A 16,092-nucleotide genomic window follows, 5' to 3' on the forward strand; every position below is an offset into this window, starting at 1 on the left:
GCAGGCTGGGCGGTGGAGGCTCCTGAGCTATTTCAGTTCCTCTAACTCTGACCTATCGTGTACAGGTAAGGGCAGAATAGCCATTCAATAGACCTCCATCCCACAGAAGACCCAGAGTACTTGGCAAGGTCCTGGCCCTGCTTCCTAGGACAGGCTTGCCTTTCCAGAGCCCCAGCCTGGCCCACCCCTCCCTCAGGAGCTGCTGTTGCTACCTGGGGCCCCCTGTCCAGGTTGCAGCCTGCAGCATTCGTCATATGAAGGTCCCCAGGGTATAGCTGCCCCAAGAGCTTGTAAAGTGTAATGATGACAAGAGTGACACAGGTAAGTAAGCTGGAGGGAGGAGCTGCCCTGGGAAGTTGAAGGCAGGGCTAACCCACTGCAGCCCCATTACAATCCCTGAGGAGTGGGGAGCTGACTGATGGGCACAGGACCCAAAGTCCTGTGGCTGAGGAAGTACTCTTCCTCCCCAGGGGTCCCAAAGACCATCCAGCATCAGCTAAGAAACTGGCCTCCCTCCCTCCCAAAGTATCAGGTTCTGCAGTCCGTGGTTGAACATGGCATGGGAGCTCCAAGTGTGGAGGGTCGCTCATGTCCAGTTCTGGGCAGATTAAAAGGGTAACTGTTTTGAGGTCATTGCCTGGGAATAGGGGAAGATAGCCGTGCTATGGAGGCCTGAGCCCCTGCCAGGAGGGGCTCGTGTCCTGGGATTCTACAGGACATTTCCTAGCCTACCACAAGTGGACAACACTGAAGGTCACCTGCACCCAGTGGGCTGCAAAGACCACAGTGGCGAAGCGTTTTGTTTCCTCCTCCCCCCTCTTCCCAGCTGGCTGGTAGCATAGGAGGACCCTGATCAGAGAAGCCTCATTGTGTTGCCATGTTTTGCCCTTTAGGACCCTGGTCCCAGCATCATAGGACAATCCAAGAACCCAGCCAAGTGGGCAGTCATTAATCCTACCCGACCCAGGAAAGCCTGGAGTGCTGCACGTCCCACCCCAGGGGAGACCTGCAGAGGCTGTAAGAGCAGCCCAGGGAGCTCTTGGGGTCAGCCCAGCCCCGTGAAGGCGGTACCAAGGCCCCAGGTGGCAAAAATGGGCGGGGCGCCTGCCTGGGCTCCCCTGGCTCCGGACAGCCCAGCCTCACTCCACACATCCCTCGGCCTTTGACATCTCTGCTTTTGCTGCCTCCTTCAAAAGTAAGTCCAATGAACAGAGAGCCCTCACCTAGGGGGAAAACAGACCCCAGGGCTCTAGCGCTTGACCAGGTGGGTCCCCCTAGCTTAACCCTAACTCCCGGGACTAGGGCAACTGCCTCCGGGCCTCAGGGGCGGGGCGGCCGACAGATCGAGTCCAGCGGCGCAGGAGCGATCGCTGCGCGGCGGGGGCGCGTCTGTCCTGCGCCGTGCGCGCCGCCCGCAGTGCCCGTGTGCGCCGCCGTGCGCCTGGCCGGGGGCGTCTCGGGGTGCACCGGCGGCCGGGCTCCGGCGGCGGCAGCAGCGCAGGTAGGGCCAGTGATGGGCCATGCCCCCAGCCCAGGTGCTCCAATTTGTGGAGGACCCGCAGCTGGTCCTCCGCCCACGTGGCTGTTGGCGTGTGGCGCGGGAGAACCTGGCAGGGTGGGGCACTGTAACTTGGGGTCTCTGGGAAAGGTACTCTGCAGGCGGCCGTTTACACTAGGGAGATACTGATCTATACAACCTCTCACCCATTCCTTCGAGCCCTCCCAGGACCCCTTTAGGATGGGCAACTCTAGAGACAGCCCCATCATCAGGTCCTAGATTTCCCCCAAGGCCGGTTCAGCTGCAGTATCCCAGGATAGAGGCTTTGCCCGGAAGTGCCCGGCACACGGTGCCAGACCCCTCTCAAGGTCGAGGAAGCTGTGATTGGAGGGAGAATCAGGGACTTGGTCTTCTGGAGTGCACCCAGATAGGGAGGGGTAAAGTAAAGCCCATTGTTGTGTCCCCACTGACAGTCCTTCCCAGTCAGGTCGGTGACTGCCGACTCTCTGGGAACAGTGGTCCCAGGATACCCACCTCCCAAGTCCTGGGCTTGCTGAAGGCCTGCATCCCCAGGCCTTCTGTACATACCCCACCCTACATGCAAATCGCAGCCAAATCCTCCCAGCCCCGCGATTAACTTGGCCTCTTTACCCATGCAAAACAGGCACCCAGGAAGGCCAGGCAGCACCCAGCCTCTCAGGACCCTCACCCCACCCAGGGTCTGAGTTAGAAGTGGGACCAGAACGAGGATGGGCTGGGGCTGCTCTGGAAACTCAGGAGTCCATCTTGCAGGCTCCCTAGGCAGGGATGAGGCTGCCCTACAAACCCAGGGCTGGGCCTTGTCAGGCTCACTTGCCCTGCCAAGAACGGAAAGTTTGCTCTATTGCTAATCAGCCCCACTGGGTTGAGAAGGCCCAGGGGCCTCGTTAGTAGGTCCCTGTGGCATTGTCCAAGCTCTCTTCCCCAACATCACTGCAGACCTCCAAAGACCCAGTGGGTGGTATTGTCCAATGGGCAGTAGTCTCCAGGGGCAGGTGGGATTTCCTCTGTGGGGCCAGGGGTGGGGTTGCAGACCCAGCTCTTTTGCTTCTCTTGCCCACCAGCCTCAGGCTGGCTACCTCCGACGCCCCCGACGCTATGGAGGAGTGGGATGTACCCCAGATGAAGAAGGAGGTGGAGAGCCTCAAGTACCAACTGGCCTTCAAGAGGGAGATGTCCTCCAAGACGATCCCGGAGTGAGTGCCCTATGACGTGTGTCATTAGCCCGTCCTGCCACTGCCCCTTGTGTTAACCAGGGCCTCACACCCCAGTGGGCAGGTGCCATGGGAATGACCGACATTCACCGAAAACTCCCCACCCACAGGCTTCTCAAGTGGATCGAGGATGGGATCCCCAAGGACCCCTTCCTGAACCCTGACCTGATGAAGAACAACCCTTGGGTAGAGAAGGCCAAGTGTACCATCCTATGAGCCTGACCCACACTCTGTGTAAGGTGTGACTTTATAAATAGACTTCTCCAGGTGTCTCTGCCTGTGTACATTCCCTGTGGGAGTCTCTGGGAGCTGATGTCCTAGGGCAGCGGGGGCTACAGCAGGTCCCTGATGTACAGGCTGCGTCGCACAGCATTGGAAACACCCTCGTTGAACCGGAACCAAACCTCACTCCTGCCCACAGCCACACCCATGCGCCACTCGTCTGTGTCCTTCTCTGGGGCCTCAGCTTCTGCAGGGATCAAAGGGTTTCACCTCAGCAGACCCCAGCCCATGTCTCCACCCCCCTCCTCCTTCTGTGACTCATACACACCTCTGCTTGGGACAGCCACTCTCCTCATGACCACACGTCCAAAGAAGTCCCTCTCGGGCTAGCAGAGAAGAGGGACCACCAGATTGGTATGTGGGCAAGCGGGCACACCCAAGCATTTCCCAGGGGAGAGGAGACTTCAATGCTAGGCCTGCAACTAGGAGTACCTCTCCTAACCCACTGCCCACTTTCTGGGAGCAACAAGTGGGTCCTTGGGACCTGGAGCAAGCCCCACCCTCCAGTCACCATTCTGCCCCAGCCCTACCCCCATACCTGCTCCTGCACGACTGCTTTCTTCACGATGTGTTCTAGCCGCTGCTCGTGGTTATGTGGAGCAGGCTGCCTGGCCCCTTTATCCCCACTGTTCGTCTGCAGACTTGCAGGCCCTGAGGGACCCTGGTCCACCTGAAAGGAAGTATGGTAAGAGCTGGCTGGTCAAGGACAAACCACAGATAGTCTATGCTATCTCAGCACCAAGGGACAAGCTTACCTGGGGACCACCTCCAGCCCAGGCCAAAGCCTCTGCCCGCCGCATCTTCTCCATTTCAATCTCCCGGGCAATAAGCTGCTTAGCCTGGTAGGTGAGGGGCTTTCGGGCAGGCAGCTCAGGGAAGCGGCAGACCTCCTCCACATTCCTGACCAGGTGGGCGAGGCAAGATACCAGTCAGCAGTGTCAGGGTCTACATATTGCATCAACCCCACAAACCAAGTTCAAGAGCTAGAGAGTGGAGTCAGTAGGGCCAAGGTCTGCCTGTTCTAACCCATACACCAAGTTCCTGACACTACTACATCCCACACAGTGGCAGCTGGGGGTTGGCTACTTGAAGCCTTAGTTCCCCCAATTACAAGTGGGAATGCAAAGAAATGCACAGTGCTGCCGGGGAATGTAAGAACAGGCAGGGGCCCTGGGGCCCCACAGGACCTGCAGGCTGTCCAGCTTGCTGCTGCTGTGCCTTAAGTCACTCTAGCCCTCTGGAGCCCCGGGGAGCGGCAGATACAAAGACACAGAAGACTATCCACCTTTGGATGGCCAGAGGTTAATGAACGCCATACTGAAATTTGGACATCAGAACAGTGTCTGACCTGGGGTAGGGCACAGTGCCAGTCACATCTGAGCCAAACCTAAACTGCAACCAACAACCCCTTGGACACCTCACCAAGACCACATTGGCTTTGGCACCCAAATTGCAGGTCCCCAGGTATTTCCCCTGCCCCCGGCCCAGGCCCAGGGGCACTCACGGCTCCAGCCTGTAGAAGTACTGCCCGTCGGGTGTGCGCTCCTGGTGGTAGGTGAGACTGTAGGCAAGCATGGTACCCACAAGGCTGGACAACTGCTGCTTCTCACGGGCACTGTACAGCTGTGTGCTCACCTAGGGTCAAGCGGGCACAGACAAGGCAACTGAGCAATGCCAGGAGCCACACCAGCCACAAACTCCATCCTTTCCTCCAAACCTGACACTCACAGGGCGCAGCTTGGGTGCAAGGACATCCAGGAGCAGGCAGAGGGTATCCAGAACAAGGGCCTGAGGTGTGGCCCTGCTGCGGGTGGATGGTGCCATACCCGACACCAACGTCTGGATATGGTTCTTTGTCTGGCTCATCCGGGTCTGGGCCTACGACACAAAGTGAGCTAGGGCCAGGTGAGCAGGACCCCCAGGGCCATACCCTAAGTACAAACGCAGCAGATGACACACCTCCTGCTGGCTGCTGGGGAAAGTGATCCGTGGCACGTGGCTGGAGGCAAAGAGCACATGGAAGGCCGCAGGCAGGAAGGGCAGGTAGCGCAGCAGCTGGAAGCTCTGGCCATGGTGGGCAGCCTGCTCCAGCAGGTCATCAAAGGCCAGCCAGTCAAGGGCACAGCACACGGTGCCTAGGCTGGAGTCACGAAGGCGAAGGCGTAGAAAGTTGTCAAACAGGCCCTAAGAGTAGTGAGCAGGCCATGACCCCCTGAGGAGTGGGAAGGCCCAGAGCCTCTGACCCTCACCACCCCACAGCACAAGCTCCAGCCTCAGGATCCTTTCTCTAGCTCCTACTCTGTGAAGTCCAAGGTGTAGGATTAGCTGCCCACCCAGGGAAAGATCTACTTGTCTGATGAAGACCCTGAGACAAAGGGGAGGGCCTCCAGGGGACCACACGGTCTAGTCCCCAGCCCTTCCCTGATGTGGCAGAAAGCTATATCCTCAGAATCCAGGGCACAGCAGCCCAGCTTGGCCCGTGTGAGTCCAGTTCCCACTGGCCATACCACATAGCCCCTCCAAACTGCAGATTTCTAGATTGCCCGTGGATTCCCAACTGCTAATCCAAAGCTGCTTAGATTTGAAAGCAGCTTAAGCCAGGCCTCTGGGGAATAGTGCAGGTTATGCCATTTACTCAAGTCCAAACCTCTCCCTACATGCTTTCTACCCCATGTGCAACCCTCCATTTAGAATTTAGTGTCTCTAAGTCCCTGACCCAACCATGTACCTCGCAGAGATCCCCAAAAGGTTCCTAGTCACCAGTCCAAAACTCATCCTTAGATTCCTAAGCTGTCTTCTGTCACCTCCAAATTTATTCCTTCAGTCCCCCTCCTGGATCTGAGGGTCCTTCCTTGTGGCCCCTGTCCTTAATCCTACCATCCCCTTGGATGCCTGACGCCCATCCACCCACACTTTGGAACTGACCCAGGGCATCTTCTGTTAGTACCAGGATCCTAAGAGCCGGGGTGAGCACAGGTACCTGGACAACCTTCTCATGCTCGCCTGCAGAGGTGGTCACACGTAGGATATGGTAGAAGCGCTGGGAGGCCAGGGTCAGGGAGCCCTTGTCTCCATCATTGAGCAGGAGAGCATGGGTTGGGAGGATCAGGTCCTGGCCCACAAGTCGCCTGCAAGTAGAGGGTGCTGAAGCTGACACCAGGCCCTGTTGAAAGCAAAGATGCTACCAGCATCCTAGCCACACCCTGTATATTCAGAGTGAAGCCTTGGCTGGCTTGTCTTACATCACTCTGAAGGAACAAGAATCTCTGAACAGCCATCTAGGAGCAAACGACTCTGACTGACTAAGGAAGGTCAGGGAAGGTTACCCTCTGGGCCGCTCCTCTTGAGACACTAACTGGACCCCAACCCAGGTCAGGTCCCTACCCACAGGACACAAGTGAAACTAAACAGCTTTCCTGGAGTCCTGGCATCACTAGGTGGTGTCTCGGCACCAGGAGCGTCCAGAACAAGTCTGGCCCACTCATACTACCTGGACTACCTACCTTTGAGCCCTGGGCAACTGGAAGACCTCTTGCCACACAGAGAATAGCCCCTTGCGCTGATCCTTCAGGCCAACATGGGTGGTCTGCACATCCCTCACGCTCAGCTCCCGCCGGCCCCTCCCATACAGAAACTGGACAAAGGGAGAAGTAAGCAGCAGCCTCCTCACCCCACCCTGCCCCACCCGAGCCACAGCCCCACCTGTAGGGTGTTGATACAGGCACGGATGTCGTTGTCAGTCTTCTCACAGAGAGCAGTTAGTGCCCCCGGGTCAGACCGCATGCCATGTTGTAGTGAGATCTAAAGGGGGGCAGGGGAGGACACTAGAGCGTCTACCACGGCTGAGAGGACCCATGTCCAGTCTAACGCATCCTCAGAGCCAACCCTGTGGCCACAACCTGGTCCCCTGGACACTGTAAGCAGTCCTGGGCTGGGACAGCCGGAAAGTGCAGTGCAGTTCCTACCGTAGGCCTACACTACAACCTGACGGCTCAACGCCACAGCCAGTGTGGGAACACCAGGGCACTCAGGGGGAAGGAACATGGGAAGGCGGGTCAGGACAGAGGCTGCATCTCACACTGGGCGCTGTCCTCCTCCCTGCCCCGCTGACCTCCTGAAGTCGCTGCACCAGCCTGGAGGGTAGAGTTGGAGGAACGTGGAGCAGAAAAGCCTGCTGCTTCAGCTGCCTCAGGGAAGGTGTAAACCTGTAGGACACAACCTGCAGTCACCACACCAGGGACAGGCACGGGGGCTAAGCCAGGGGATCCTTCTGCCCAGGGAGGCCCAGTCCCACTGCCGCACTGACTGGTCATTGCAGATGCAGATGATGGGCCTTGTTAGGAGGCCCCCCTCGGCCCTGCGTCGCCGACCCCCTGCAGGAGCAGCTGTGCCGCCTTGCTCTGCCTCCTGTGGACCCTTGCGATTCAGGATACTCAAGAGAACATTGATGGCTGCCTTCAGGGAGGCACAGAAGACGTCAGTGAGCCAGAGCCCCAGTGCAACCAACATGCCTTCCTAGGCACCCACCTAAGCAGCAGGGAGGCCTACCGTGGGGGCCCCATCGATTTCATCAATAACCAGGCAGTTGGGTCTCCCACCCACACCCAGCACCGACTCCATTTGCGTAGCTGCTTCAATGCGTGTACGGAAGGCCTCAGGACTGCGGTCATCACTGGAACAGCAAGGCCAAGACAGAGCTATAGATAGCAGCCAGCATCCCAGCAGGATGCCAAGGCTCCCACTGGATGTAGCTACCACCAAGCTCAGCAAGCCCTGAAGGATACGTCCCAACCCCAGCCCAGCCACCAGCCAGGGTCTTAGAGCCGCAGCACAGGCTCAACCTCATGGAAGCCCAGACTTGGGTCTCCTCCACTCACCTCGCGTTCATCTCAACCACGCAATACCCTGCGTGCCGTGCAACCACGTGTGCCAGTGTGGTCTTGCCTAGTCCTGGAGGGCCACACAGCAGTGCCACCTACAGTTAGAGGACAGACCGCTGATCCCTTAGCCTCCAGGGGACCCCCGGCTAGTAGCCAGGGACTAGAAACAAGGCTGCTCCCCACACTCCAGCCACCAGAGTACTCAGAGTAAGAGAAATCCCTGAGGAAGCAAATTATGTGGGCACTCGACAGGAATGCCAAGACCAACCCAGTGTGCCCGTGCCCCTTTCCCACTGCCCATCATACTGTTGGTGAGGCACTGAGCCTTCAAGAAGCGCTGGCTTTATCCAAACCCTTAGGAGAATGGATTCAACTTCAAATTCACAACATTGGCACTTGATGCCAAACCTGATGTTACTGTACCCACAGACTCCAGGAAAGTTATGGATGCCTCATGGACCCCCAAGTCTATTGCAATAGCGCTGGCTACCCAGAGGGCACAGCCCCGGGCTCAGCTATGCTCACACAGGTTCAGGTGGGGTTTACCTTCTGCCGGGGCCTCCGGCTCGGGTCCAGCTCAGCTTCTAACATCTCCTCCAGCACCTGCTCATGACTTTTCCACTTGCCAGGGGCTGTGGCCTCCTTCCCAACCCGGGCTGGCTCCAGACTGGGCCTGGCCTTCCGGGCAGGCCTCTCGTGGCCAAACACCACAAGGTCCCACAGCTTCAGCCACTTGAGGAGGCAGCGGTTGGTGAACTGTTAAGAAAAAAGCTTAAGGGAAGAGACCCTGCCAAGCCCACATTTTCAATAGAGACAGGGACATTGAGGTTCAAAAGGAAGACCCAGGCTCACTAAGGCCTCCATCTCTTAGCCCGGGCCCAACCCACCACCAACTGCTGAGGGTGAGCAAAAGGGCAGGCTAGGACAGCAATCCTCAACTTGTGGGTCATGACCCCTTTGGGGGTTGAACGGCCCTTTCATAGGGGTTGCCCAAGACCATCAAGAAACACATATTTACATTATGATTTATAACAGCAAAATTATAGGTATGAAGTAGCAGTGAAAATAATTTTATGGTTGGGGGGGTCCCCACAACATGAGGAACTGTATTAAAGGGTTGCAGCATTAGGAAGGTGAGGACCATGGGGCTAGGACATCGACCTCTAACAGCAGGTCACAGTCAACTAGCAGTAAGCCAGTTTTGTGCTGACTCGGTTTCCCCATTACCACTCAGAGTCCCCACATCATCCTTAGCACCCAGTGGCCAAGCACCACAGCCATCAACTGAATCTGACCCTTTCCCTCATGCTGTTAAGGCAAGCTAGACACATTTAAGTGAGAACAAGAAGAGCTCACGTCATCGCTGAGCAGCTCCGTGTAGTGCTGGGGTGCAAACTCATCCACCCAGAGACAGTGCTGAGTAGTGTCCTGGCCAGACGCTGGCTCTTCCTCAGGGGTCCCTTCCAGAAGAGCCTCTACCCTTTCAGACCCGAGGCTGCAGAGAATCAAGTTCTGATTCACAGTCACAGTCAACTAGGGGTCCCAGTGACCGTCCACCATACATGCCAGAAGATCAGTCCAAGAACAAATGGGGTGCCTGGGGTGGGAAGTATGCAAATCACCTATGTAGAGTGTCTGAGAGCTCTTGGGCCTCCTCAAGCTGTTGCTGCCGTCGCTGTACAAACAGGATAGGCTGGCATCAGGACAAGTCCAGCCAGCACCTGGACACAATACACATAGCTCCCCACACTCCACTAAACTCACCACGTTGTCAACCTGCTCCTTCAAGGAAGTGAAGGGAACACCCAGCAGGTCCAGCTGGCCACGGCCTCGCCACTGGACATTCAGAGCAGGGTTCTGGGAGAGACAGGTTTGTCATCTCTGTAACCTTCCCAGGTCATGGGAGCACCCACAATGCCCTTCCCCAAAGAGGCTGACAGAGAGGGAGAGACGAAAGCATGCCTAATCAGAGAGGAAAGGCCTCACGTGGATAGGCCAGGTCCAAGGGAGGTCAGTTGTAGGGTGGGGCAAGAGAAACAGAGGAGGAGAAAACTAACAGCTGGGGTACCGGGTGGCACGCTAATGTCACATACTCCCAAAGTAACACTGCTGTTCCCAGCATTGGACTACCTGGGCATGCCAAATTCTAGCAATTCAGTCAGGTGAAACCGGCACCAGAACCTGCTGAACGCCCACTGGCAACATAAAGGAACCAATGCTATGACTAGCCCCGTGCTGCGGTCACACACCTGCACCCCAGTGCCTGCGAGGTCAGCCCGAAGCACCAGAAAGGCTCGCTCTCCACCTGTGGAGGTCACATTGATGTAATCCTCTAAGACAGGGGGACGTCTCAGGACAGGGTTGCGGGGACTTGGCAAAGCCTGCATGGTGCCTTTGTCAGCACTAGCGTCTGAGGGCCTAGGAAGGACAGGCATCTCCAGTCACCCTCAATGGGGAGCCTGGACCCACACTCACCCCTCTGCTCTCCCATAGGCTTCACTCCCAGTGCCTCATCCAGAAACAAGCAGCTTTCCAAGGTATAAATCACATTCCCTCAAGCAACACACCCAGGATCCAACATCTCAGGGAAGACCTCAGGACTCGGTGGGGGGGTGATGTCCCCTGGAGGGGAATCAGGATACAGGAGCTCCTCCATATCTGGCTCAAAGTTCAGCTTCTTCACCACCTCCAGCCTGGGTCGTTTGATCATGGGGCCTGCTGAGACAGAGGCAGGAAGAGGAGGCAGAGAAGAGAAAGCTGGTCCTCAACATCCCCTACCCGTGTGCCCTGTACCCAACTAGACATACTGGAGGGCCCAGGCCGGTCCCTACGAACATTCTTTCTGGTATTGCGGCAGTCATTTGCTGGAGACCGGACAGGGCAGGGACGCGGGGCAGTGTCCCCACCAGCAATGGCCTCTTCAAACGTCAATGGGGGACGGCTCGCTGGAGTCTGGAGGTTCCCAGAGGGTGCCAGGTCCTGTGTCCCTGCTGAGACAGAGGTTCACAGCAGTCGCACACTGCAAGAAGCGTATCCCAGCCACTGCTTATCCCATCCACGCAGCTCTCCACACCGCCAGGAGGATGCAGCCACGACCTGGCCGAGACCCAGGACCCGCACCCACCTTCCAGCTCCGCCAGCACTTCGAGCTCGGCCGCGAACTGGCTGTGGAAGTCATCCTCCACACCGTACAGATCCTCCTCGTAGTCTTCCATGGCCTCCAGCGTAGCCAGACCGCAGCTCCCACAGCTAACTCACCCTCAGAACTTCCCGCGCCACTGCTACTGCGCGCCACTCCCCGCGAACCTTCAGTACCGCCAATCAACAGCAGCCGTTCCCAGAGGCGCCCGCCATTGGCCAAGGGGGCAGGGCGGGTCTTCTTACGCAAAGGGCGGGAGGAGAGGAATAATAAGTTCAGTGGTGGAAGCGGAGGACCAAGAATACTTTTTATTGGCCTATACAGCCATCTGTATTTCCCGGGAGGCGGGGGAAATAGGTGGGGCTATGAAGGTGCGTGCGCAAACTGTCTGGGCGGGGCCTCACTATCCTTCAATGGGCGGAGTTCCTGAGCAGGAATGCCATTGGCCAGTATGGCCATCCATCAGCAGGTAGAGTGGGCAGGGTGAAGGCGGGGCTGCACGCCAGCAGGCCAAGACCTGGTTAGTATAATAGGGAAGCTCGGTTGGATGCAGGACTGAGCAGTGACATTCTGGCCCCTTGATCCTTTTGCAGGTAAGTCCTAAAGGGTCCGCTTGTGGTCACAGGCTGGTGGAAGGCAAGTTAGGGAGCGCCTGCAGTTCTGGGTGGTCCAGGGCCAATAGGGAGCTGCACCCGCAGTCCTCTTCCTTGCCTGCTCAGGGAAAGTTCATAACCTAGGTGTAGGGCTGAACTGGACAACCAGGCTGTTAATTCCAAGTCCGGATCAGGGAGAGCTCCCCTCAACCTGAGTTCAGGGCAAGTCAGAATCTGACCTTGGCTAGACTCCCAACACCCCAGCTTGTCCCCTTATGGAAGGCATGAAGGGTTCCAAGCAGGTACTGGTACCCAGTAAGTCAGGCACCCTCCCACTCCAGGTTCACTCCCACCTGCGTGCAGCCCCACCATGGAGCCTGGCAGCATTGAAAATCTGTCCATCGTGTACCAGAGCAGCGACTTCCTGGTGGTGAACAAGCATTGGGATCTACGCATTGATAGCAAGACCTGGCGGGAGACCCTAACCCTACAGAAGCAACTATGCCACCGCTTCCCAGAACTGGCTGACCCTGACACCTGCTATGGGTTCAGGTACACAGCCAACACAGAGAGCCCCACTACAGCATCCTCCCAAAGGTTTCTGGGACCCTGGACTCTGCCGCAAAGGTGCTGGCCAGAACACAACAGGGTCCAGCCACTGCTGCCTCTCTGCCCTTCCCAGGTTCTGCCACCAATTGGACTTCTCCACCAGTGGGGCTCTGTGTGTGGCCCTGAACAAAGCAGCTGCGGGCAGCGCTTATAAATGCTTCAAGGAACGGCGAGTCACCAAAGCCTACCTTGCGCTGGTAAGGCCTGGCCAGTTCCTAAGATGTATACAGTATGGGGACACAAGGCTCCTAGCCTACCCCAGCATGTCCCTCTAACCCAAGCTCCGTGTCAGAGGTGGCAGTGTTGTCCTGTCCTTGCTTGACAGGTCCGGGGCCATGTCCGGGAAAGCCAGGTGACAATCAACTATGCCATTGGCAGGAACAGTACAGAGGGGCGAACCCACACCATGTGCATCGAGGGCACACACGGTATAGTGGTTGGGATGGGAGCCATGGTCATGTCTCCAGCCTGCACCCTGCATGGATGTGAACAGCCAGACAAGTGTGGATTGGAGTTGGCTCAAGCCCTAGGGCTAGCTCAGCTGACCCCCATGTTTGCCTTTGCATACAGGTTGTGAGAACCCTAAGCCAAGTCTCACAGAGCTGTTGGTCCTGGAACATGGACTATATGCTGGAGACCCTGTGTCCAAGGTGCTGCTGAAACCACTCACAGGTATGTCCAGGGCAGGGGAGGGCAGGAATCTGGTCATACAAGAAAGGACCTTGATCTGGGCGGTGGTGGCACACACCTTTAATCCCTAGCACTCAGAAGGCAGAGGCAAATGAATCTCTGTGAGTTCGAGACAAGCCTGGTCTACAGAGCATGTTCCAGGACAGGCTCCAAAGCTGCAGAGAAAGCCTGCCCCCCCAAAAAAGGAGGGGGGCGCGTGCACCACCACCTGGTAGGAGATTTTCTCTTTAAAAAAGAAGATGGGGCAAACAAGGTGTGGTGGCATAGACATGTAATTCCAGCACCGAAGGTAGAGGCAGAAAGGTCAGACTTCATGCCCATCTTTGGCTATATATGGAGTTGAAAGCCAACCTGGTCTACATGAGTCTTGGTCTCAAGAAAAAAAAGAAAAGGGCCAATGAGATGGCTCAGCAGATGAAGGGGCCTGCCACCAAGCCTGACAACCTGAGTTTGATCCCCAGACCATCACGGCAGAAGGAGAGAAGTTGTCTTCTGACTTCATTTGTACACTGCAGCATCATGCGAGCACATCCAGGAACACACACACACAATTAAAATGTACTTTAAAAAATTTAAGGAGAGCCGGGCGGTGGTGGTGCACGCCTTTAATCCCAGCACTCGGGAGGCAGAGGCAGGCGGATCTCTGTGAGTTCGAGGCCGGGCTGGACCAACAGCCTCCAAAACAACACAGAGAAACCCTGTCTCGTAAAACCCAAAAAAAAAAGAAAAATTTAAGGAGAGAAAGAAAAGAGAGTTGGGGGTACAGTGTGGCTGTAGAATGTTTGCCTAGCATGAACAAGGACCTGGGTTCAAGCCCCAGCACTACAAAACAAAACAGAAATGCAAGGGGCGGCCATGATGCCCTAAAGCCACCCCAGAGAACTTGCTGGATACTGTATGATCAAGGTAGGGATGACGAAGAATGGTTCATCCCAGCCTGACCTCCCATCCCCTGACCCCACAGGCCGAACACACCAGCTTCGAGTGCACTGCAGTGCCCTTGGCCACCCTATCGTGGGTGACCTGACTTACGGACAGGCTGAGGACCAGGAGGACCAACCTTTCCGCATGATGCTGCACGCCTTCTACCTGCGCATTCCCACACAGGCCGAGTGTGTGGAGGCCTGCACACCTGACCCCTTCCTGCCTGCCCTTGATGCCTGCTGGACTCCCCATACCTGCGTTCAGCCCCTTGAACAGCTCATCCAAGCCCTACAGACTGACCCTGACCCCAACCCTATGGATGGAGGGCAGAGACCCCACAGTCCTTCCACACCCCTGCCCGGGCCAGGTCGGCCCCCTCCCGAGACTGAGGCACAGCGAGCATCGTGCCTGCAGTGGCTATCAGAGTGGACACTAGAGCCAGACAACTGAGGGCCTCTGGGCTTTGGGGGTTTAAGAGCTGCTAGACTCCGCAGCCGTGATGGCTAGAGGACAGGGCACTCGGGCTGTGGGACAGATGTCCAGTAGGCAAGTCTTTCAGCATTCTTCCAGGGAAAGCTAAGTTCTCTCCTATGGAATAGCTTTCTGCCTCCTAAGCGTCACCCCAGGCTTGCCCAAGCCTTTAGCCAGGAGGGGCAGAGCCAGGATCCTCCTGGGCCCCATGGTGCCTGGGAAGGGCCATCCTGGCATTAGCCTAGCTGGGCTAGGTTACCTGCAGCCCCCAACCTGCCTCTTGCTGCCTGCCACTGTCATGTGCCTTTGCCTTTGCTGAGCTCTGCCAGGGCCTCACCTCCTCTGCCCACATCCAGCGTTTGGCCCCAATGCATGGGAGTGTGTTGGGGCATCCACAGAAGCATCCTCCATGCATGCCCATCTCTCCAAGCCTGGTGTGGATGCTGCTTCTGCTCTGTGGGCTCCTGGCTGGAGCTTCTGCCGTGTCACCGCCTGCCTGGCTTCCACATAGCCATAGACTGTCAGTGTCAGCCTTTGGGTCCTTTCCTGGAAGCCTTCTGGGCCTCACTTATCTCCCACAACATGGCCACAGCACCCTCGCTGCAGCTAGGGTCTAGGATTAAGAATAAATGTTTAGTAATCAATCCTGAGAGTGACCACAAGTATATCTGATGTGGGGTACCCTTGACCCTTCCTTGCTGAGTCTGGCAAGTCTCTATCCCATGGCTGCTTAGCAGGATCCACTGTAGGCCTTAAGGTCATGTCTGCTGCCCTTCCTCAACCCATAGGCAATAAGAAACATGAAGGAAGGGCTTGGGGGTTCTTAATAGGGACCAGAAGTTGAGTCATATACCCAGTCCCTAGAAGGTCCCTCCCAATTAGAAGCATTACTGTATATAGCAGCTTTCAACCAGGGTCCCTAGAAGAGCCACTGTTCATGTTGGCCAGTGGCCAGTCTAGGTGCCCAGAGTCCCAGTGCTCATGGGTGGGACATAACATTCCCTGGACCCTGCTCAGTCCCGCCCCATTGCCATACGTCTCCCGGACTGCCGCTCTGGGTTGGACTACAGCTGCCATGATGGGCCAGACCAGAAGCCACTGCTCACTGGACCTTGGTAAAGACTACATGGAAGTCAGGGCCATGAGGTCCTGAGCTAGTTGCTTCTACTTCCTGTGCCTGTTTCCCAGTCTGTAAAAGAGGAGTTTAAGAGTAGCTTGGGAGGCTATGCCCACCCCCATTGGGCACTCACATGCTTCTTTGTCTTTCTGTGGGGAAATCCATGTCTTTTCCTGTCTCCTTAGCCTCAGGATGTCCCTCACTCAGCACAGGCCTAGTCACAGAGGTGACCTGGAAGGATGTCTCTGCAGACCCTGGCACTAGGAGTTTACTTCCCTAGCAGCCAACTCCAAAGCCGCTGCCCACAGTTCAACAGCTGTCATGCCAGTTATCGCCACACGGGAGCACTGCTGAGTCCTGTCACCAGTGTGTCTGCACCTGGACCCTAAGGCATGGGTTCCTCAACTTGTGATGTGGCCAGCCTCATACCTCTGCAGTTCTCAGGGGTCCTTCCCGGCCAGACCTCAGGCATGGATACACCAAGACTTCCCCCAGGGCGTTCAGCACTGACAGGCACATGCCAGAGACCTCGGGGCAGTGCCTGAGTAAGGAGGCTGTCTTCGTACAGGAAAGAGCCATTGCCTCAGAGAGTCCAGGCCAGCTTCTTTCTATAAGCCACCAAAGGCAAACTTTACC

General features: G+C 56.8%; 3 protein-coding genes across 10 annotated transcripts; 2 read left to right on the top strand and 1 right to left on the bottom strand.

Annotated features, from left to right (window-relative positions):
• The first annotated feature begins 1,046 nt into the window (after positions 1–1,046).
• Gng13 (G protein subunit gamma 13) lies at positions 1,047–3,019 on the top strand. 2 transcript variants are annotated; one of them, XM_005081568.4, is made up of 3 exons: positions 1,047–1,195; positions 2,602–2,733; positions 2,862–3,019. In XM_005081568.4, the coding sequence occupies exons 2-3, from the start codon at positions 2,636–2,638 to the stop codon at positions 2,965–2,967; spliced, it is 204 nt and encodes a 67-aa protein (XP_005081625.1). In that variant the 5' UTR covers positions 1,047–1,195; positions 2,602–2,635; the 3' UTR covers positions 2,968–3,019. The 2 variants fall into 2 exon arrangements, with proteins under 2 accessions (XP_005081625.1, XP_005081624.1); XM_005081567.4 differs by lacking the exon at positions 1,047–1,195 and adding an exon at positions 1,429–1,501.
• Positions 2,981–11,217, bottom strand: Chtf18 (chromosome transmission fidelity factor 18). Of its 5 annotated transcripts, none has more exons than XM_040748339.1 (22): positions 11,038–11,217; positions 10,721–10,900; positions 10,481–10,631; positions 10,163–10,331; positions 9,678–9,770; positions 9,536–9,588; positions 9,270–9,408; positions 8,460–8,669; positions 7,911–8,008; positions 7,582–7,705; positions 7,340–7,488; positions 7,145–7,238; positions 6,736–6,834; positions 6,537–6,667; positions 6,014–6,161; positions 4,993–5,217; positions 4,762–4,911; positions 4,538–4,668; positions 3,789–3,933; positions 3,572–3,703; positions 3,302–3,359; positions 2,981–3,220 (listed from the first exon to the last, which is right to left on the bottom strand). In XM_040748339.1, exons 1-22 carry the CDS (start codon positions 11,126–11,128, stop codon positions 3,084–3,086), a joined length of 2,907 nt encoding a protein of 968 aa, XP_040604273.1. In that variant the 5' UTR covers positions 11,129–11,217; the 3' UTR covers positions 2,981–3,083. The 5 variants fall into 5 exon arrangements, with proteins under 5 accessions (XP_040604273.1, XP_040604274.1, XP_040604271.1 ...); XM_040748340.1 differs by having other exon boundaries at positions 10,481–10,628; positions 11,038–11,216; XM_040748337.1 differs by having other exon boundaries at positions 10,721–10,903; positions 11,038–11,216.
• A 269-nt stretch (positions 11,218–11,486) lies between these two features.
• Rpusd1 (RNA pseudouridine synthase domain containing 1) lies at positions 11,487–14,983 on the top strand. Of its 3 annotated transcripts, none has more exons than XM_040748342.1 (6): positions 11,487–11,645; positions 11,987–12,197; positions 12,328–12,451; positions 12,580–12,682; positions 12,825–12,926; positions 13,909–14,983. In XM_040748342.1, the coding sequence occupies exons 2-6, from the start codon at positions 12,016–12,018 to the stop codon at positions 14,316–14,318; spliced, it is 921 nt and encodes a 306-aa protein (XP_040604276.1). In that variant the 5' UTR covers positions 11,487–11,645; positions 11,987–12,015; the 3' UTR covers positions 14,319–14,983. The 3 variants fall into 3 exon arrangements, with proteins under 3 accessions (XP_040604276.1, XP_040604277.1, XP_040604278.1); XM_040748343.1 differs by having other exon boundaries at positions 11,496–11,645; positions 12,009–12,197; XM_040748344.1 differs by lacking the exons at positions 11,487–11,645; positions 12,580–12,682 and having other exon boundaries at positions 12,055–12,197.
• The last annotated feature ends 1,109 nt before the right edge of the window (positions 14,984–16,092 follow it).

The sequence above is a fragment of the Mesocricetus auratus genome, unplaced genomic scaffold (assembly GCF_017639785.1).
Source record: "Mesocricetus auratus isolate SY011 unplaced genomic scaffold, BCM_Maur_2.0 Super-Scaffold_100007, whole genome shotgun sequence".
Lineage (NCBI taxonomy): Eukaryota > Metazoa > Chordata > Mammalia > Rodentia > Cricetidae > Mesocricetus > Mesocricetus auratus.